A 23,627-nucleotide genomic window follows, 5' to 3' on the forward strand; every position below is an offset into this window, starting at 1 on the left:
ACTGGTTTGGCTTAATAGCCTACTGTGAGAGTGGCAGCTGAGTTGGGGGTCTCTGACTTAGCAGTACTTGAACTCCTGTTCCTTCAGCATATGTTCACAGAGATATTTTCAGATATTGTTCATCGGAAGAGGATTGTATTTGCGGGTTTGAGGTGTTCTTCCAGGCTGGCATTTGCAGTGCTTCCCTCACCATTGGTCCTAGGCTTCATGCTTTTTGTCCATCAGCAACCAGGAGAGTAACATGAGGGGCGGAGTTAGGTACTTGAAACCAGGGTTCTTGTGGAAAAATGACTGCTGCTGCACCTCCTTGTGGTCCAATGTACAGGTCTTGGCATATCATGGAGAATATCTTGCCAGTCTTTGTCCTTGTAATAATAAGTTTGTTCTAAGCAGAAATGTGTTCAGATTCCACGGGTTTCAATATTTACTTTATCACTGATACTTTCAGGGTTTATTATATTATCACTATTTCTGTCTTCCCTCTGATCTTACATCCACTCCTCTTTCTGATTTTAATGTTTATCTTATATTTACTATCAGCCTTCTTTGTCATATTTTATCTTTATCATTTATTATTATCATTTATTATTATTATATTATTATAACTATATTATTATAACTATTTGCCTATCACTTATTTTATTGTTAATTCACTATTTTATTTTAAGTCCAATCTTCAATCACCTGCCATATAATTCCACTGAGGAACAATAAAAATCCTAAAAGTGTTAAAATGCCTAGGATTATATGTCCAACAGTTGATTGATGAACTATTTGCTGCAGGTTTTCAATTTTCTCTTCTTTAGTAAGGCTCCTCTAACGAGTAGCAAATGTTTGCTTATTGGTTATGTGTGGGGGTGTGTGTGTGTGAGTGTAAGCAGCTGCTCCAAAAAATGAGTGTGCTTGTATGTGTGTGTTTTTGTTGGCCCCCACTTTTTCTGGCCCTGCTCCAGATCCTGGACTAAGCTCTGTGTGTGTGTGTGTGTGTAAGATGCTCACCCCTCCTCACTCCTTTCTCTCCGTTTGCTCCTAGAGCCGCCTTATTTTTTTCTCCTTTTTTTTCATTTTATTATTTATTTATTTTTTTTACAATTTTCTCTGTTTATCACTACCTAGTGATATTCTGTGCACTTTATCTGTTTATCCTCGTTTTCCTGACGAGATCACCACACTCTGGGTGATAGTTGCCTTACCTCACGGCAATGCACGCAATATCAACCAATGCCCCGTGCAGGCCCCCTGACCAAGGTAATCGTTGACGTCGGATCGCAAGCCCGTGCAGACCTCGTAACCTTTAGGAGCAGTAGCCACATGCGATCCTCTAAATACAAAACATACAAAAAGACAACTGTTCCTGTTTTGCTTGGTACACAATTTTCCCTACTTTACTTGACCTTAAATTTCATTTCATTTGCTCAGGCTTACATCATCAAAGTACACTTCCTCAACATTTGATGATTCTGTCTGATATTCACATACAACTCTACTTTCTTATCACCCACCGGTGCTTTTAGTCTTTGATTACACTTCCTCAACACCAAAGACACCCTTAAATTCACTTTACACCTTCTTGCACTTACTCAACACATTTATTTCAATTCAATCAGGGATCTTTTTGCTCTGTTCTTTTTAGCTCTCCCTGCTCTTTGCAAGCCACACAAGTCCTCCAGCAAACACTAAAGTGGCAGTGATCTAGCATGCAATGCACACATTGAGTATAATCTCCTCACACTCACTCACTCTTTCCACACCATGTTTTGCTGAAGCATTTAGACAGACACAAACAGACACATATAATGCTCTCTGCTGTCTCCTGTGATTATTAATTTTAAAAATAGGTTAGGTTCAGAAGGAGTGAATCATTGGAGGTTTATCTTTTACCTGGGCAGACCACACCTTTCATTGAGAAACCATCACACTAATTTGCAGAAAAAAAGGCTCTGTTTACCTTTAAATTTGGTGGCCTTGGGTCAGGTGGCAGCGCGTGGGCGCCACTGGCTGGCGACTCCCCCGTACTCTTATCTCCTCCTGGCCCTGGTTCGCCAGTTCCTGTTGTGGGGACTCAGAGCCGAGGCTCAAGGCCACAAACATTGAATTCAAAGTTTTAGCAGGTAATTAATTAATCAGAAAAAAATCTTCTCTCGAAGTCCAGTAGAATCATCAGCAGGAGACAGGATTCTGAGCAGCAAAGTCTTTAATGTCTACAAAAAAGGAGAACAGTTCACAGTGCATGCTAAGTACACCTGAAGGGCTCTGGATAAAATGGCTGGAGGCATCGCCTTATATACCTTAGGGTCTGGACCTTTCCACGCCTTTTGTCCATCCCTTTACATTTTATTTTTACACCATTAAGTCATCTTTTACCCAGGGTTCGCAGATTTTCCACAGTTTCATTTTGCTTTCTGTTTCTCCTGCCTCTCTATTCCTAGATTATTTCAGGGGTTTTCCACTTTATTTTTTAATTACTTCTTAAACACAATTTACACCAATATTTCTCTTCCCCAGGCCTGTTTTAGTTAAGTTATTGCTAGCATCAGACACCATTATTTCCAGGCCTCTTTGTGTAATATTTTTTAAAAATAATTGTTTTATGCAAGATTACAATGAGATGTTCTTTCCAGGCTTACAGAGGAATGAGATGACATAGACAATGTTTCACTACCATAAACAGTGTTTCACAAGCTACACAGTTTACCTTCCATATCGCACAGGCCCATAGACAGTTGTACCTTTTTAATACAGCTGTATCTTGCTTTTCTTCAATCATAATCAGAACATAACATGACTACTTCATGTTGTCATAAAGCATTGCATACTACAACTTTAGCTCATCACAACTTACTTAGAAATTTTACCACAAGAGATTTGGAGACACCATACTGATTGTCCAGTCAGTCTGTCACGAGTATAGGGTGAACCCAATAGCAGCACAAATGCACCAGGTTTCATGTAAAGACAGTTTTTATTCAACCAGGAAACAGTTAACCAAATGACACAGAAGCAGGTGACCTGGGTCTCCCATGTGCCAGGCAAACACATAACCTCAGAACCAACGGGCAGGCAGGGAAAATGTGGAACTCGTGAGCTGATAATTGTCCGACAGTTCTTAACAGGCTCAATGAGTGTGGGAGAAAGGAGACCGCAGAAACCCACTGCTGCGGGAAGCCTTTCAGGAAAGTGGTTCTGATGAGGGCTGAATGTGGATCCGGACCTCGAGACTGAGTCGACGAAGCTGACGGCACCAGAGGGGGTGAGCCGGCGAGATGAAACCGAGCAGCAACCGACTCAGAGCCCACCAGCCACAGGCAGAAGAGGAAAGGTGAAAAGGCAGACAATATTCGTGATCGAGAACGGAAGGCTGGTGGATTTACCGGGGCAGAGACGAGAAGGAAAGGTTGGTGGCAAGACGGGTTGAAACCAACAAATTAGCGCCGGAGAGTCAGGCGTGAGAGCGAGGACAATCTGGCAAAGAGTGAGAGGAGTGAAGCTGCATATATACAGGATTGATTGGAGATTCACCGAAATGTTAATATTTGGATGTTTCCATGATGGAAGAAGCTGCTCATGGATCAGCCTGTTGATTACACATTAGGATTTCAAATATCATTTCCTCAATCCTGGAGGATATACCTTGGGACATGTTTCACCATTACTGTTTCTGATATTTTTTTTTATTACTACTCCCTTAAATCCTGTTACTAGCTTAGTTAGGAGAGTTACATTTTATTTACTTTTCATTTGGTATTTTCATTTCATTTTCTCTATAATTTTCATCTGTGTTTTCTCATGATATGCATATTATTTTGTTATTCAATAATTTTTTACTAATCTCGCTATGTTTTTGTTTTATTTTAAAAAATACTGAACACTGTCGGTTAAGAATAGACCACACAAAAAATCTCCACCAAAAAGGTCACTACTACTTGAGGAGAATCTCTATGTTAAAATGTTAACATGTGTCTATCTCCTTACTAAACTTGGTTCACTATTTTCACATTTGGTAGATAGATAGATAGAGAGATAGACAGACAGACAGACAGACAGATAGACAGATAGATAGATAGATAGATAGATAGATAGATAGATAGATAGATAGGAAATTTTCAGAATTGTAATATGCTCCTGTCTGCCCTGTATATTTTGACTGTATTCAGTGCTCAGAAACAGAGGGACTGCTGTCACGTTACTGCCTATTGATGTGCTTCATTTGTACTTAGAAGTGCAAGCTTGCACGTGTTGTGTTCTGTTGGGTATTTTCCAACTCCCACAGTCAAGGAAAGTGGGTTGGCAGAGGTAGAAGGGGAGGATGGGAGGAAAGAGGGCTGTTCTTCTTAGCTTTTACTCATTCTTTTATGTTAATAAACTTTTTCTTTATGAAAACCTTGTTTTGTTCCGGTGCGGTTAAAGCTAAACTTAATACAGGTGACATTCTTCCCTGTCCTGGCTGTGGAAGAATTCCTGTGGAGGAAATATAGAATATACATACAATCTATACCACTTTGAATGAATAGCTCTCAATTCTTGAAATGGAACATTAATGGCATACATAATCCAGTGAAGAGGAAGAGAACACTAATGTATTTAAAGAAACTGAAGAGATTTCAAAGTTTTCTGTAAGAAACTTACTTGAATAGTGAAGAACATGAGAAAATAGGGGAGACCCAAAACTTTTTTCCGTTCCTTTAGCACCAGCTCTAGGGGCATCTGTATCCTTATTAACAAACACTTGCATCCAGGGACGCAACACGGCTGGACAGACTGGTGCGGAGGGCAGGATCTGTGGTGGTCACAGAGCTGGACTCTGTAGTGTCAGTAGCAGACGGACCCTGGATAAGATCCTGTCCATCCTGGACAACGCCTCTCACCCTCTGCACAGGACACTGATCAATCAGAGGAGTGTGTTCAGCACCAGGCTGCTGTCTCTGACCTGCTCCACAAACAGACTGAGGAACTCGTTTGTTCCCCTGGCCATTAGACTCTACAACACATCTCTGGGTACTCAGGGGTCACGATCCCAGCAACAGTCTGTGCCTGAGTCACACCAAAAATATTACATTTATTTATTGGACATTTATTCCACTGTACACCTTATATAGTTTTGCACAGTTAACCTGCACTTTACAACTCATTTTCTGAGTAGCAATTCCGTTTACATATGTTTACACTGGGGCTTTACACACACAGTCTGGTCGACCTGTTTTTTTCTGCACTCTATTGTACTTTATGTAGCATATGTTAGTTTACTTAGTTTATTTAGTATGTTTAGACTTAATTTTTCCACTAACAGTAAGGCCTTGATTGTTTGTTTGCTTACTTTTGACTAACCTGCACTGCTGTAATGGGCTACTGGTGCTTGAATTTCCCTCGGGATCTATCTATCATATCCAAGAAAGTAGAATGTGACCTTGGTGGAAAATTTATATTACACTGTAAACTCAGGCAAGTTGAGTTTACTTATTTGTGAAAATAGGCTGCCCTACAAAAATTAAGTAATGTGTTATGAAAACTTAATCAATTTAACTTAACATTGACATTGTTATTTAAAGTTCAATACTAAATACCAAGTTTGTTTAACTTAAAATTACTTGAAATTACTTGTAATATCAATTGTTTTGCCCAGTTATTCCACTAAAAACTTAAAGCTGAATACACTAAATACTAAGTTTGTTTAACTTAAACTAATTTGTAATATCAACTGTTTTGCACAGTTATTCCACTTGGCATCTTAACAGCAATATATATATATATATATATATATATGTATATGTATATATATATATATATATATATATATATATGTATATATGTATATATATGTATATGTATATATATATATATATACATATATATATATGTATATATATGTATATATATATATATATGTATATACGTATATATATGTATATGTATATATATATATATATACATATATATATATATATATATATGTATATATATATATGTATATGTATATATATGTATATATATATATGTATATGTATATATATGTATATATATATATGTATATGTATATACCATGTTTACACAAACATGAAACATGCATACAGAGCCACACAGCTTCCACATCTAGGACAGTCAGACCACATCTCTCTGCTCTCCTAACCCCTGCATACACACCTCCGAGAAGGAGCACAGCCTCAATTAGACCACTTAGACCTTAAGACCATCACCACATCACTGTAGTGAAACGCCTCCGGGTCTTTCCCAATCAAAAAACCTGGATGACCAGTGAAGTCGAAAAAGACTTCAGCAGCTGACCAACTTCAGGGGACAGACCAGCACAGCACAGAACAGACATGCAACACCCGGCAAATTACGTGCAGTGAAACACACACAGGAGCAGTGGGCAGCGTCAAGCGCCTGGGGAGCATATTGGGGGGTTAAGTGCCTTGCTCAAGGGCACATCAGCCAGCTAATGGGGGGGGGGCATTTTTTCGCATTAATAACTCCACCACACCCAAATTTTTTCTGCCCGTCCGGTGGGTAAATCGAACCGGTCACTCTCCGATCACAACCTGCTTCTCCAACCTCTAGGCCATGGCTGTCCCCCATCCAGCATCATTCCCATACTCAAAAAATCATCCACAGCCTGTCTCAATGACTACCGTCCAGTTGCACTCACTCCTGTCATCACCAAGTGCCTGGAACGGTTGGTCCTAGGCCTCATCAAAGACTGTTTCTCTCCAACCTTCAACCCCCACCAGGTCGCTTACAAAGCGAACAGATCAACAGAGGACGCCATATCCATCACCTTCCACAATGTGCTGAGCCACCTGAAGCACAGAGACACCTATGCTAGGGTGCTTTTTGTAGACTACAGCTCAGCCTTTAATATAATTATTCCCAACATCCTGGTCAGCAAACTGTCCAACCTAGGACTCCACCCACTCATCTGTTCCTGGATCAAGGACTTTCTCACAAACAGACCACAGACAGTTAAACTTGGACCCCACCTCTCCTCCACCTGGACACTGAGCACAGGCTCCCCACAGGGATGTGTGCTGAGTCCACCGCTCTACACCCTCTACACCGCGGACTGAGGACCAGCACAACCATGGTGAAGTTTACAAGAAGAAGAAGAAGAAGAATCAACTTTATTGGCAGTATATATATTTTTACATACACATACTGAAATTGACTTCTGCATTTAACCCACCCCCTTAGTTGAACACACATGCAACACCCGGCAAATTACGTGCAGTGAAACACACACAGGAGCAGTGGGCAGCGTCAAGCGCCTGGGGAGCATATTGGGGGGTTAAGTGCCTTGCTCAAGGGCACATCAGCCAGCTAATGGGGGGGGGGGCATTTTTTCGCATTAATAACTCCACCACACCCAAATTTTTTCTGCCCGTCCGGTGAGGGAATCGAACCGGTGACCCTCCAATCACAAGCCACTTCTCCAACCTCTAGGCCACGGCTGCCCCCCCGGTTTGTGGACGACACTACTGTGGTGGGGCTGATCTCTGTCGATGTGAGGGTCTTAGGGCAGAAGATGTTGCTATGTTGTTATGTAAAGCCTTTTGCTTGTAAAAATGGGCTATACAAATAAAGTTGTCTTGTCTTGTCTTTTACATACTTAAATGTAGATTTAGAATAACACCAAGTCAAGTCAAGTCAAGTCAACTTTATTTGTATAGCCTCAAAGGGCTTAACATAACATCAGCAACATCCTCTGCCCTTCGACCCTCACATCGACTAAGGAAAAACTCCCAGAAAAACCTTTAACAGGAAAAAATGGAAGAAACCTCAGGGTGAGCAACAGAGGAGGGATCCCTCACCCAGGACGGGCAGACGTGCAATGGATGTTACAAGGCTGTTACAATTTCATTGTATTTGTTGTACAATTAAAGGCTTCTGATTCTGATATTTCATCTTTGTTCCTTGTAAACTGTTTAACCTGGAATTAAAAAGAAATAAACAGCAAAATTACATTCTTTCCCTGTTTTATTTAAATTCAGAGCATGAGAATCTGCACCTCTGCTGTTCTAACAAATGCACTTATTAGTGCTTAAGCATGTCAACATTTTTTCAGTCACTCACTTGAACTATTATAGTTGCATCTGTGTTTTTATTATGTAATCAAGCAGAATAGGTCTGCAATAAAAAAAAGTTGAAGAGTTGAGAGCAAGTACTGACAGTGCAATATCTTTCAGTAAAATGCAAATCTAAAACTTGTTTAGAAAACCAAAAAATTTGCTTGTTGAACTATATCTGGTGGGTTAAACCTAGACTGATTGTAATTTTTATTAATTTTTATTAATATTATTAATGGCCCCCATTAGGGCCATTAATAATATTAATAAAAAAATTTAGATTTTAAAAGACCACTGCTTTAGTCAAGGCATAGGGCTGTCCTTGAGTTGATACACTGGAAGTCTCAAGGAAATTCAATTGAATGCAACTGGACTTAGTTATTTGTCTTTGAAGACGTTTCACCTCTCATCCAAGAGGCTTCATCAGTTCATGCTCGCTTGACCAGGCTGGGACTAGTCCAACTAGCTGGTGTGGAGATCCAGGTATTTAACCTCTGTGGAGACATTCACATGGCCAGTGGTGACATAGGCTTGTTTAGTGCCCCATTGTCCCAAACGACAGTTGTTGAGAGACAGTCGTTGGGGATGGTAAAGTTGGTTTCGACTTCGTTAATGCTCTATTGTGTTATAACGACAGTCGTTAGAGTCACATGGGGTCCTTTGTGAATGGCAGTTGTTCTTAGAGGCTAAGTTGTTGAATCTCCTGGGAAGAGATGAAAGGGCAGCATTGTAAATTGGAGATAGGTGGTGTCGCAGACCTCCTCCTCTGTTGAGAGATGTTTTTTCTAATTTCACATAGATGGCTTCTTTTACTCCTCTTTCAAACCATCTATCCTCTCTGTCCAAGATGTAAACGTTGTTGTCCTCAAAGGAATGAGCTTTCTCCTTCAGGTGTAGATAGACGGCGGAATCTAGGCCTGAGGAGTTGGGCCTCCTGTGCTGATACATGCGCTTGTGTAGTGCTTGTTTATTCTCACCAATGTAGAGGTCTTTGCATTCCTCATTGCATTGGACAGCATACACCAGATTGCTTTTCTGAGTGTGTGGTGTTCTGTCACTGGAAGATGCCCCTAACTCCACAGTTATGACAGTTCTGCCATGATGGGCGTAATGGTTTTATTTATTTATTTATTTATTACTTATAGTTTATTTAAAAGGGACTTATACAGTTTACAACGACAAAAGTTCACATACAGACCGAAAAATAGCATTCATAGCGAATGCTAATTTTCATTCCTCCCTTGTCTGGTTTTTGACATACCGAGCCAGACATTGAACTGAGATGATGTCCCCCAAAACTATAGCTGGTGCGTCAGGATGTTTCTGCTGTAGTCTGTACCACCATTCTGCTACAGTGGTGGCATCACCAACTGGCTTTCTTGGGAGACAACAACAAAATTAACAGCAATTACAAGACTTATGAAATATAGCAGGACTTACATGGAGTTAATTTGTGATGGAGTTCACAGCCATGCAATGCAGTAGGATTCTTGATCTGTATGATATAACAGATTGAAAGGCTTTTAATTTTAGGTCTGATGCCCTGAAAGCACTGATGAACTGACTCATTCGGTGCATCCTAATAAGTGCTTGTCACCTTTTCATTTTTCAGATGTCCACACACCAACAAGTGATGTCCATCCAAGCAATTACTTCTCCAACCCCAGCTATCATACTCTCAACCAGAGCATCAGCTGCCCATATGCTAGCAATGGTGTATGTGGGAAGGTATGGAAGTGGACTTTGTGAGATTGTATAGATGGGCAAACAGATAGAAAAGTAAGAAGTCAGTATGCAATGTGTCTACTAACGAATATTCTAAAAACTGATGTTTTTTCCCAACTTTATTTTTTAAGCCCAAGAGCAACCAGCTGTTTGTAGCCATGAAAAGTGTGGATCAAAGACAAGATGATCACACTGGCACACTGCCTACAGGCTGGAAACAAAGGGATTGCTTCAGTGAACTGGGTGAGTCATGGAATGCATTACAGGCATTAATGCTGCAAGTTTGTATCTCTGTGTAGTGCTCGCTTCAAATGATAGTGAACCTCTATCCCACTACTCCTGGTTCATCAACAACTGATGATGGTGCATACGTTTCATTAAGAAAACCACAGGCCTATTTGAAGTTAATTACTACAGGTCCTATTTTTTAAAGAATTGATCATAGCATTTTACTCAACAGACAAAAAATGTGTGTCTCTCTGGTATATGGATGGACTGGTTTTGATTAAACATTCAGGAAGAGGCTTTTTTTTTGTGATTAGGGCTTTTAGGGTTAGGGTCTACCTGTGTCATAGACATGCTAGCAAATATATTGCCCTCTCTATTTGGTATCTACCTGGTATCTTAAGTGGAGCAATCATCAGCCACCTCCTCTACATGGATGACGATGACGATTGAGCTGTATGCCAAAAGTGAGGCAGACATTGACTCACTGATCCACATCTCCAGGATCTACAGCAATGACAGTGGAATGTTATTTGGCTAGTGTGGTCAGATGGAAAAAAAACAGAGGGAAGATGATCAGATCGAAGGGGGTTGAACTACCAGAGGGCAACATTACAGATGTTCAGGACAGCTACAAATACCTGGGCATCCCACAAGCAAATGGGAACCATGAGGAGGCAGCAAGGAAGTCAGCCACAGTCAGATACCTACACAGAGTGAGACAGGTCCTGTGTACTTAGTTGAATGGTAAGAACAAAGTCTGGGCCATCAAGACATATGCCTTGACAGTCATCAAATATCCCACCGACATAATAAGTTGGCCAAAGGAGGAGCTAGAGGCCATTGACATTAAGACAAGGAAGCTCCTCAAGATGCACGGAGGGTTTCACCCCAAGTCCAGTACCCTGAGACTGTATGCTAAGCGGAACAAGGGAGGCCTAGAAATAGTGAGTGTCAGAGCCACTATCCAGGAGTAAACAACAAAGATCCAGGAATACATCAGGAAGATGGCCCCCAGAGATAAATTGATAAGTGAATGTCTCAGGCAGTAGAAACTTGGCAATGATGAGGAGGAAGAGACAAACAATCATGGATGGACAACCCCTTACACAGCATGTACCACCAACAGATAGAAGAAGTGACTGCTATCAAGAAATCCTACCAATGGCTGCAAAAGACTGGATTGAAGGACAGCACAGAAGCGCTAATCATGGCAGCACAACAGGTACTCAGAAGATCATCCCCAGGTGGTTGAGAATGACCAAGCTAAGATCCTGTGGGACTTTCAGATCTAGACTGACAAAATGGTGATGCCAAACCAGCTGAACATTGTGGTGATCGACAAACAACAGAAGAAGGCAGTGGTGATAGATGTAGCAATCCCAAAAGAAAGCAACATCAAGAGGAAGGAACACAAGAAGCTTGAAAAAAACTAGGGCTCTAGAGCCAGAAAAGGTGTGGCAAGTAAAAGCAACAGTGGTGCTGGTAGAAATTAGGGCACTGGGGGTTGTCATCCTCACACTGGAAGAGTGGCTCCAGCAGGAACAGCATTGGTGGTCTCTGTGCAGGGGAGCACAGTACTAGGAACAGCTAAGATACTACGCAGAACCCTCAAAACTCCCTGGCCTCTAGTAGAGGACCCACAGCTTGACTTCAGTGGCTTTGGGTAACTGCAGCATTCTGGGTCTGGTCCTTGATCTCATTCCTTGCTTTATATGTCTAAAATTATTGTATCCCATTCTATGAAATCATTGTCAGTTACCTTTACTAACAGAGTTTGGAACTCTCGCTTTAATTGCCTCAGCTCCTGTGGAAATGCTTATAAAGGGACTCAGATGTCATCTTCCAGATTTCTTCCAAATACAACTTCCAGATACTATTCTAGAGAGCAAGGGATCATAATTGATGGATTTTTGTTGACTTAACGCTTGCAATAGAATAGCACCAAAATGTTTAATTAATTTGAAATCACAATCAAATTGATATGTGCCTCTGATGGTTTGATCTGGCCTACAGTTCAGAACCTGTGTGTTTTGTACATTTAATTCATAGCCAAAATCTGTAATGGTCAACATAAGCGCTGGAAGTAAAAGAGCCTAAGTTGGGGCAATTGCACTTCAGTTTAAATTGAAAACATTTCACTTCTCATCCAAAGGGCCTGGATGACTGAGAATTTACACAGACCCAAGTGCTGGAAGATATAGTAGGATTTGATAGGTATATGAAAATATTAAACTGTGTTAATATCTCCTGTGCCCCTCCCACCTCCTCCATGTCTATGCTTTTATATTGTCATATTTTGTTTTACCCATTGGCTTAGCAGTTCCAAGAAGGTGAAGACAAGAAGACTCACTAAGCAGTTCTGTCAGTGTTCACGTTATAATGTGATACAGTTCAAGAAACTCCCATTAAACTTGATCCTAGTATGAGCTGAATTAATATTAATATTAATAATTCATGGAAATTAAACCCGTGCTATTTACTTCACCCCAAGAATCTTAATTATCTCTTCTCAAGTGTCCCTTTTGATCAGTGATCCTTGTTTCAAACTGCTTTTGTTGTTCCAGGAATTCCAGCATATCTTCCCCTATGGTATGCATAGACTCCTCTTCTTCCAATTTTTTTTTTCAGCATCATACCTTCTTCTGTTGGCCTTACTGATAGTGTCCATATTTTGTGTAGTTTTTTGAGTTTTTATGACTTAAGTCCCTTACCTTTTGTATTATTTTTTCAAGTTTGCCACAGATTACCTGTTGTATTTCCTCTTTTTTCCAACTGTTTATGCATATCATCGCTCTCACTAGATTAGTCAACTCTCTCTTTAGCCTAACTCTCTTTGGCAGAGTTGGCTGTTCTTCAAGTTTGGTAAGCTCTGTTACGAGCTTTGTATTGTGTTGCTGGAAGGAGGAACTCAATTTTTTTAAGAGCCACACTAGGCAAACACTATATTATATATTGTTGTATTGGTGAAATGTTTGGCAGCATGGAGGTCTGTAACTGTTTGATTTACGGTTATGGTTTTATATTATTTTTATATTCTATTTGTATTTAGCTTATATATTTATTATTATTATTATATTATTTAGCTTTATTCAACGTTTCATCTCATATTTTTATATTCTACTTATTGGTCCCCGGACCTGAGTCCTAATTTCGTACCATAAACAAGTAAATGTGAGCTGGTATGACAATAAAGTTCCTTGAATCCTTTAGATTATTGTAATTTTCCGCTTTTTCCGATTGCTGAAAAAGCAAACTAATCAGCACAAGCAACATCTGTTTGCAGTCATCTGTCCACAGTTCCGCTGCTTGCTGGTGGAGCTGTGCACACTGTGTGACACTAGCGTCATAGTGTCACTTCATTTGTATCTTATTGGTGTGGATGGGAGATTTTTTCTATATTAAAACCCCAGTTCTTAATTTACTGTGATATGACTACTTTACAAAATTCTAGAATAATCTTTCTCATTGTCTCGCATAATTTTTATTTTCACCATTCACCAACATTTCTTGTTTAAATTTTTCTTGATACCAGGAGCCCACGGAGTTGACAGGAAATGCATGGGAAAATCTTTACGAGGTAGGTCCTGGAACATATAAATGCTAAGCTGCTTGATTTATTGGTGTTTTTCACCATTTAATGGCCCCTGTTTTCGTCATCCAGATCTGGTAGGGGGCATACTCCATCATGCCAGCTCATGCTCCCTCAACAGCTCTGAAAACCCATATGCTACAATAAAGGACCCTCCCTCGCTGACAGCCAAAAACACAGAGTACGGCTATGTGGAAATGAAATCACCAGTCAGACAGGACCAACTATCCACTGAGATTAAAGACAGCAGCCCAACCAGTAAAAAGAATGTCTATGAAGTTGGTGAGGAGCTTAAGCTTACATTTGTTTCTTTTCATTGCGAGTGCTTTGAGAAATATGTTTCAGTTCCATTACTATTGTTTACTGCTATATCCAATTAGGGATGGGCAAAAAATAGGTAACCTTAAATTACAGTATTGATATACAGTTGCATCACAGATCGATATATGATATACTGCATCCATCCATCCATCCATCCATCCATTTTCTTCTGTTTTATCCGGGACCGGGTCTTGGGGGCAACATCAGAAACAGATTCCTGAGCCACCTCAACTGGCTCCTCTCAACATAAAGGAGCAGCGGCTCTACTCCGAGGTCCACCCAGGTGACAGAGCTCCTCACCCTATCTCTGAGGGAGCGCCCCGCCACCCTATGGAGGAAGCTCATTTCGGCCACTTGTATCCGAGATTTTGTTCTTTCGGTCGTGACCCAAAGCTCATGACTATAGGTGAGGGTAGGTGCTGCCACTGCACCAATCTGTCTGTCAATCTCACGCTCCCATCTTTCCTCACTCGTGAACAAGACCCCAAGATACTTGAACTCCTGCACTTCAGACAGGAGCTTCTCTCCAACCTGGAGGGGGCAAACCACCTTTTTCTGGTTGAGAACCATGGCCTCGGATTTGGAGGTGCTGATTCTCATCCCAGCCACTTCTCACTCGGCTGCAAACTCCCCCCAGTGCACGCTGAAGGTCCTGGCTCAAAGAAGCCAACAGGACAACATCATCCATAAAAAGCAGAGATGAAATCCTGTGGTTCCCAAACCGGACATCCTCCGTCCCCTGGATGCGCCTAGAAATCCTGTCCATGAAAACGGTGCCGGAGGCCAACATGCACTGGGAACAGGTCTGACTTACTGCCGGCAATGCGAACCAAACTCCTGTTGCAGGAGTACAGAGACCACATGGCACTTGCCCCGGATCCCATGCTCCTGGAGCACCTCCGACAGAATGCTGCAGGGAACATGGTTGAATGCCTTCTCCAAGTCCACAAAACATGTGGACCGGTTGGGCAAACTCCCATGAATGCTCAAGCACCCTGCGGAGAGTACAGAGCTGGTCCAGTGTTCCACGACCTGGGCAAAAAGCGCATTGTTCCTCCTAAATCCAAGGTTCGACTATTGGCCAAAATCTCCTCTCCAATACCCTGGAATAGACTTTCCCAGGAAGGCTGAGGAGTGTGATCCCTCTATAGGCCCTCCGGGCCCCCTTCTTGACAAGAGGGACCGCCACCCCGGTCCCCGACTGCCACGCGATGCTGCAGAGGTATGTCAACAAAGACAGCTCCACATCATCCAGAGACTTAAAGTACCCAGGATGGATCTCATCCACCCCCGGTGCTCTGTTACTGAGGAGCTTCCCAACTACCTCAGTGACTTCAGCTTGGGTGATGAATGGATCAGCCTCTGGGTCCCCAGCCTCTGCTTCCTTGATGGAAGGCATGTCAGCAGGATTGAGGGGACCCTCGAAGTATTCCTTCTACTGTCCGACAATGTCCCCAGTCAAGGTCAGCAGCTCTATTAATATCTCTCAATCAAAGTCTGTTAATAGAGCACTGCTTCCCCCTCCTGAGGCGCCGGACGGTTTGCCAGAATTTCCTCAGGGCCGACCAGTAGTCCTCCTCCATGGCTTCTCCGAACTCCTCCCAGACCCGAGTTTTATCTTCCGCAACTACTCGGGCCGCAGCACATTTGGCCTTCTGATACCCATCAGCTGTCTTGGTAGTCACACAAGGCAACCAGGCTCGACAGGAATCCTTCTTCAGCTTTACGATATCCCTTACTTCCGGTGTCCACCACTGGATTCAGGGATTTCCACCGCGACAGGCACCAGAGACCTTACAAAGACAGCTTCGAATAGCAGTTTCCACAATGGAGGTGGAGAACATGGTCTACTCGGACTCAATGTCCCCAGCCTCCCTCAGGATCTGATCAAAGTTCTCCCGGAGATGTGAGTTGAAGACCCCTCAGAGGGTTCCGCCAGATGTTCCCAGCAGACCCTCACAGTACGTTTGGGTCTGCCAAGTCTGTCCAGCTTCCTCCTCCTCCTTCATTGATAAAGTCTTGATAAATCCAGGGTACGAATGTTATGTCAAAATCTGATGACTGACAAATTTCTATTAGTAACACTGACTACCCCTCATTATCAAAAAACTGAAAAAAGGAAAAATATCCATAGTAAATTTTCCAAACATATCCAGACCTAAAGGTGAAAATTGTTGTCAGGAAGACACAAACAACTTCAGATAAATGTTAATTCCTTGCTGTGTCTGTTGAATATGCAGCCGAACAGCTTCTTATTTTATTGCATTTCATTTCAGAACCAACTCTAAACACCATCCATTTGACTGAAGACAGCAGTGGCCACATACAATTTGGTCAAGAGCTGTATGATTTACCAAAGAACAGCCACATCCCCTCTCATTATGACATCCTGCCATCCAGAGAGAGTCCATCCTCAGATCACATGGAACTGGACAGTGAGTAATGGCACAGACCTGATCTCACCATCAGTATGCAGTGCTTGCTCTGATTGTTCCACAGTAATGGTAGACTTTATAAATACTTTCATATGTTTTGCTGTTATACTTCAATACTATCATTGTAATTATGTATCATCACTTCTTTTTGACAAGGTGGATGTAAGAGCTTTGAGGTTAGTTTTGAGATACAGCTGCTTTCACAGGTCATTCCACATGTTACAAATTGTTAGAAATTGTTTAATTCAAAACATTCTGAGCTGAGACCCTTCTCATAACAACATTCCATTTGTTTCTCTTCGTTTTCCGCTAAAAGCAAGTCATTACAGTTTATTCAATTAATACACCACGAAGACATTAAGTTCATTTTATCCTCAACAATTAAAGATGTAATTCATATTTATCATAATTAATTAATACAATATTAGTCATACATGCTGCTCAGTGATAATGGCCACATTCTATTACATAGACATTTAGGCCTTCTGAGCTGGATATTCTTCCATAAACTTATACTTTACAGGACCTTGTTCTCAATGTACTGCACATACTTTCAGATGTGTGTCTATAATTGTTTAACTGATAAAGACAGTTCATTTTAAATTATCATCAAAGGTGTAGTATTAGATCAGGACAATGGAACCAATGCTGGGAACTGTGGACCCATATTCACTGTGAACATGTGTCCACCTTGTGTTTTAACATATGATCTGTATTCTGATATCTGAATCAGGTAATGTAGATGTAAATGCAAACTGAACACATTGCAGTGAATATGCTTTTGGACTGGACAGACAACATCTGGAGGTAAAGAAGAACGATCTCCCAAACATTTTAAATACTGAAGGACTACTACCATGGCAAGATGTGACTCATGTAATGAGTGATAGCGAGTACTTAGATGCTTTCATTTGTCTCTTAATTTCCCCTTACCTTGCATATAGCTGTCCTGCATAGAGTATATGCAGTAGATGCATGTTTGTTGAAATTTGCATATTGAGATGCACTCAGAAACCAAAACGAGCACAATTTTTCTATGTCTTGGTATATTTCTATATATCAGGACACAGATATATTTAGATTCTGTGTAGTATCTTCATGTACAGTGCATTAAACTACATTGTAGTTTTTTGTTTTGTTCCCCTGTTAACATGTTAACATGGCCCAGGTTCATATGTTCAAAATTGAAAACAGGAACCATTGTGACATTTGGTTTAGAACTGTTATTATGAAAACTTGGCAACTTGAGCTCATATCTTCTACAGAAGCTGTATTTCTTTTGTATTTTTTTCTATTTCTGCATATTTGAAGAAAAATGTTTGATTTAAAAGAAATACTTGATATTTTTAAACAAACAAGAAAATTAACAAATACATTTATCCTTTTATTTGGCTCTTTAAGTCAACATTTGGTAGAAGAATAATTTAACCACAAACTATAAGAACATTTGTTTCCCAAATAAGGGACAGTTGTGTCTGTTTTGCTTTTATAGTGCTATTTATGCAAAAGCTTTGAATAAAATTACATAATATGATGACATGTTGTGGATTTTCTTCCTTATTACAGCTTTATTTTTTTATTTTATTTTTTATTCACTTTATTAATCACAAACTGGGAAATTACTTCTCTGTATTTAACCCATCTCTGATTGAAACACACACACATGCAGCATGCAACATGCAGTGAAACACAAGAGCAGTGGGCTGCCATTGTCAGGCACCCAGGAAGCAAATTGGGGGTTATGTGCTTTGCTCAAGGGCACATCAGCCGGCTAATGGAGGGGGGCAGCATTATTATTAATCACTCCACCACATCCAAATTTTTCCAGCCAGTCCGGCGTGGAACTGGTGACCCTGGTCACAAGCCGCTTCTCCAACCTCTAGATCAGTGGCTCATAGACAAATTTCTTTTTTTTCATGTCATCAGGTGTATCACACACACAGATACATCAGTATCTATACAGTTTTGTACAGTACAGTACTGTACTGTACAGTTTTATTTCCTTTTGTTTGTCACCAGGTATATAAAATATGAACAGAAATAATAACTGCAAGGACATTCATATCTATTGTTTTGGTGAGAGCTAAACATTAAACTTTAACAGTTTTCCTTTAACAACTGACAGATGAACAGAGTGGACACACACACACACCTTCTTACATAAGGAGTAAAGATTTTCTGATACTTTCAGAGATGTATCAGCACCAAGGCCTATACATACAGCTCTGTCACAGATCTCCTTCAGACAATTAACTTAAACAGTTGAAGAAAGAAAGAAATTCAATCGAATGCAACTGGACGTAGTTATTTGTCTTTGAAGACATTTCACCTCTCATCCAAGAGGCTTCATCAGTTCATGCTCGCTTGACTAGGCTGGGACTAGTCCAACTAGCTGGTGTGGAGACCCAGGTATTTAACCTCTGTGGAGACATTCACATGGCCAGTGGTGTCATAGGCTCGTTTAGTGCCCCATTGTCCCAAACGACAGTTGTTGAGAGACAGTCGTTGGGGATGGTAAAGTTGATTTCGACTTCGTTAATGCTCTATTGTGTTATAACGACAGTCATTAGAGTCACATGGGGTCCTTTGTGAATGGCAGTTGTTCTTAGAGGCTAAGTTGTTGAATCTCCTGGGAAGAGATGAAAGGGCAGCATTGTAAATTGGAGATAGGTGGTGTCGCAGACCTCCTCCTCTGTTGAGAGATGGTTTTTCTAATTTCACATAGATGGTTTCTTTTACTCCTCTTTGAAACCATCTATCCTCTCTGTCCAAGATGTGAACATTGTTGTCCTCAAAGGAGTGAGCTTTCTCCTTCAGGTGTAGGTAGACGGCAGAATCTAGGCCTGAGGAGTTGGGCCTCCTGTGCTGATACATGCGCTTGTGTAGTGCTTGTTTATTCTCACCAATGTAGAGGTCTTTGCATTCCTCATTGCATTGGACAGCATACACCAGATTGCTTTTCTGAGTGTGTGGTGTTCTGTCTTTGGGATGTACCAGTCTCTGTCTGAGTGTGTTGCTGGGTTTGAAATACACAGGGATACGGTGCTTGCTGAAGATCCTCCTGAGTTTTTTCTGATACCCCAGATACATATGGGATGACTATGTTATTTCTTTTGTCCTGTTTTCCTCCTCAACCACCTTGGTGGTGTTCTTCCTGGAACCAGCTGCAGTTTTCACAAAGGTCCAACTGGGATAACCACACGTTTTGAGGGCATCCCTCAGGTGTTCATGTTCTTCCCATTGGGCCTGCGAGCTGGTGGGTACCTTATCAGCTCTGTGTTGCAGGGTTCTGATAACACCAAGTTTGTGTTCCAAAGGGTGGTGTGAGCCGAAAAGGAGGTATTGGTCTGTGTGTGTGGGTTTCCTGTATACCCCAATGTGGAGGCTCCTGTCCTTTTCTATATGGACGTCACAATCTAAGAAGGGCAAACTATTATCTTTAACATCTTCTCTGGTGAACTTGATGTTACTGTCCACTGAGTTGATATGTTCAGTAAAGGCTGAACCAGTGGCTCGGTGTTGCTCCTTCAAAGGAGTTCAGGGCCCTGTGTTCCACTTCCTTCATGTATAAATTGGCCACAATAGGAGATACTGGTGAACCCATGGCACAGTCATGTTTCTGTCTGTAAAATTTGCCATTGAACTGGAAATATGTGGTGTTTAGGCACAAATCCAGAAGTTGGCATATGTGTTCTGGAGTTTTGTTCTGTCCTGGAGGGAGTCGTCCTGTGTAAGTCGCTCTCTTACTGTTTCCAAAGCTTCCATGGTTGGTACACAAGTGAACAGAGAAGTCACGTCATAGGATACCATGGTTTCATCTGGATCCATTTTTAAGTTTCGGACTTTGTTCACAAAATCAATGGAATTTTGTATATGGTGGGGGGTGTTGCCCACCAAGGGAGCCAGGATGTTCGCCACGTGTTTGGCAATGTTGTAGGTGACCGAGTTAATGCTGCTGACAATGGGTCTGATTGGAGCCCCTTCTTTGTGGATTTTCCGAAGTCCATATAAGCAAGGGATAGAATCTTGCGGACAAAGATGGTGATATTGTGCTTTGTCAATAATCCCTTCTTTTTGTAGTTTTTGTAGACATTCTATTGCCTTCTTTTTGTAGCCACTACTTGGGTCTCTTTTCAGGGTTTCATATGTTTCTGTGTCGCTGAGTAGTGTAGAGACTTTGGCGTGGTAATCAGTTGTATTGAGCACAACTGTGCATCGTCCTTTATCTGCTGGAAGAATTGTGATTTTGGGGTCTTTGCTGGGGTCTTTGCTGTTATATGCAGACAAAGTTGTGTGCACCGCCTGTGATCTCTGGCGCCCCCCAGTGGGGGGCACGGACCCCAAGTTGGAAACCACTGCTTTAGACCACGGCTGCCCTGGCTTCTCTATCTCACTCTCCTGCTCTCTCCCACTTGGTGTGCCACATGTTTAGCTATTCCTCTGCCCCCCTTAGTGAAAATGGTAAATGTAGTTAGTTGTAGTGCTGGAGGCAAGGCTTAGTGAATTAGAAGCGTGGCTCCACACCATGGAAACAAAGTCTTTAGCTACTGTAGATAGCCAGCCCCCATTAGCCGGTGCGGACCGATCTAGTGTAGCTCCTAGCCTGCCCCCAGTAGCCCCCGAGCAGTCGGGAAACCAGGGAGGCAGGGTGACTGTATGGAGGAAGCATAGTCCCAAGCACATGTCCACAGTTCGCCCCCAACCTCTTCACGCTTCCAACAAGTTCTCCCCACTCAGCGACACACCCGCTGAAATCAACTCCGGTAATTGGCAGCTCTGTAGTCAGAAACGTGAAGTTAGTGACACCAGAGACCACAGTCAAATGCATTCCTGGGGCCAGAGCGGGCGACGTTGCATCTTATCTAAAACTGCTGGCTAAGGATACGTGTAAATAGAGTAAAATAGTAATACATGTCAGTGGTAATGACACCTGACTGCGCCAGTCAGAGGTCACTAAAATTAATGTTGAATCCAGTAGCAGTTTTAGGCCTGGGTGAACCAGGCAACCGCCCAGGGCGGCATTTTTTCATAACACAAGGGGGGCGTCACTAGAGCTTGGAAAAAAAAAATCTGTACCGCTACATGGTTTTCTATTATTTGTGATATCACAGTGTGGAGAATCGCCCCCTGCAGCTGCAGGTATACCTACTTGCTGAGAAGGTGCCGTGCACTGAAGCTGTGTGTGAGAAAAGGAAAAGGGACGGGGGATAGTTCACCTCTGGGCCTCTCCCAAATTGAACGGGTGGGGGAATCCACTGTATAAAATGTCTAAAGTCAGTCACACCTTGGCTTTCTTCCATATAATGCACATTTCATTCATAATATTATAAATACAGGCCTATAATTCCTGCATGTTTTTGTTTTTCTGAATTGTGTGAAATGGCCAAATAAAAATAGGTCATACAAAACAATTATGTGGTCACCAAGGTGAATTGGTTTAGTCCACTCCTGGTTGTGAGTGACACCGTTGGGAAATTTGTTGATTGTTGAGTGCAGAGTAAACGCAGAGATGGACAGAAAAAGGTCAAAGCCATCAGGTGCCCAATTTAGGAAGAAAAGAAAAGAAGAAGAGGTGAAACGAGCAAAAGATGAAGGTGTGCTATGTTCTCTCTGTATGATTACAGTATCCATGTCATGAATGAAGGGCTAATGTTAATTGGTGGTATATGTTTGTTAGACTTCTTGCTATGATGCTTGCTATGCTTATACAACAGTAATTTGTCTTAACAAACACCAGATCTAATTTCACCATTTGATTGTGTTTTGCAACAAAACTGTTAAAAGTGAGTTATTATTTATTTCCATCACGTTGGGTCCTCTAATTAGACAACGGAATTTTCATATATGTAGGTAGTTTCTAAGATGAACATTTGCCATTTGCCTCGGAGGGGGTCTCACCCGGGGAATAATTCAATTCAGTTTCAATTCAGTTTATTTATATAGCGCCAATTCACAACAAAAGTTATCTCATGACACTTTCCAATTTGAGCAGGTCTAGACCAAACTCTTTAATTAAATTGTAAATAGAGAGAGCCCAACATTCTCCCTTGAGCAAGCACTTGGCGACAGTGGCAAGGAAAAACTGCCTTTTAGAAGGCAGAAAGCTCGGAGCAGACCCCGGCTCAAGATGGGCGGCCATCTGCCTTGATCGGTTGGGTTGAGAGAGAGGGAGAGAGAGAGGGAGAGAGAGAGAGAGAGAGCAGGAGAGCAAGAGAGAGAGAGAGAGAGAGCAAGGGAGAGAGGCAGAGGGGGTGGGGTGTGAAAGAAGGAGCACACAAGCAGAGATACATAGCAGCAGTAATAATACCAGAACTATCGGAAATGTAGATAATGATAATGACAATGAAGTATACAGAAGGTATTATGGTGATTTTGATAACAATAGTAGTAACAATAATGGTAGTAGCTGTACTGAGTCGTAACAGATTTAAATCAGATCATCGCAGTAGGTTTTTAGGCAGGACGACAGCAGGACCGCAGCAGGAGGTCCAGTCATGATTGATAGGAATCTGCGGGACAAGAAAGCACAAGGACTCGGGGGAAGAAGTTGAGTTAGTAATATGCATTAATGGGACATGATTGTGTGCAGAAGGAGAGGGAGAGGAAGAAAGAGCTTAGTGCGTCATGAGAGGGCCCCCAGTAGTCTAAGCCTATAGCAGCATAACTAGGGACCGGCCTAGGCCAGCTCTAACTATAAGCTTTATCAAACAGGAAAGTTTTTAGTCTACTCTTAAATATAGAGAGGGTGTCCGCCTCCCAGACCGAAACCGGAAGATGGTTCCGTAGTAGAGGAGCTTGATAACTAAAGGCTCTGGTTCCCAATCTACTTTTGAGTGGAACCACAAGTAGCCCTGCATTTTGGGAACCCTATTATCCCACCAGAACTTTGCGTTCTGGTGGGATAATAGGGTACTATTAACTCTTTAAGATAGCATGGTGCCTGACCGTTTAGGGCTTTATAAATGAGGAGGAGAATTTTAAAATCTATCCTGAATTTTACAGGTAGCCAATGTAGAGAAGCCAGAACAGGAGAAATATTATCTCTCATGCTGATTCTTGTCAGTAGTCGTGCTGCAGCGTTCTGGATTAGCTGGAGAGTCTTTATGGATTTATTGGGGCAGCCTGATAGAAAGGAGTTACAGTAATCCAGTCTAGAGGTAATGAATGCATGGACTAATTTTTCTGCATCTTTCTGACTCAGGATGTGCCTAATCTTTGCAATATTGCGGAGGTGAAAGAATGCAGTCTTTGAAATATTCGCTATGTGTGAGT

General features: G+C 41.7%; 1 protein-coding gene across 2 annotated transcripts in view; it reads left to right on the forward strand.

Moving 5' to 3' along the window:
- The window catches only part of megf10 (multiple EGF-like-domains 10), a 130,327-nt gene extending 112,440 nt beyond the window's left edge, over positions 1 to 17,887 (forward strand). For both annotated transcript variants that reach the window (XM_046374829.1, XM_046374830.1), the window contains 5 exons: positions 9,670 to 9,785; positions 9,914 to 10,025; positions 13,543 to 13,587; positions 13,672 to 13,881; positions 16,197 to 17,887. In XM_046374829.1, the coding sequence (XP_046230785.1) occupies positions 9,670 to 9,785; positions 9,914 to 10,025; positions 13,543 to 13,587; positions 13,672 to 13,881; positions 16,197 to 16,363 (650 nt within the window). In that variant the 3' untranslated portion in view covers positions 16,364 to 17,887. The remainder of the gene's footprint in view (positions 1 to 9,669; positions 9,786 to 9,913; positions 10,026 to 13,542; positions 13,588 to 13,671; positions 13,882 to 16,196) is intronic.
- Positions 17,888 to 23,627: the final 5,740 nt, after the last annotated feature.

Source organism: Scatophagus argus, chromosome 20 (genome assembly GCF_020382885.2).
Source record: "Scatophagus argus isolate fScaArg1 chromosome 20, fScaArg1.pri, whole genome shotgun sequence".
In the NCBI taxonomy this organism is placed as follows: Eukaryota; Metazoa; Chordata; class Actinopteri; family Scatophagidae; genus Scatophagus; species Scatophagus argus.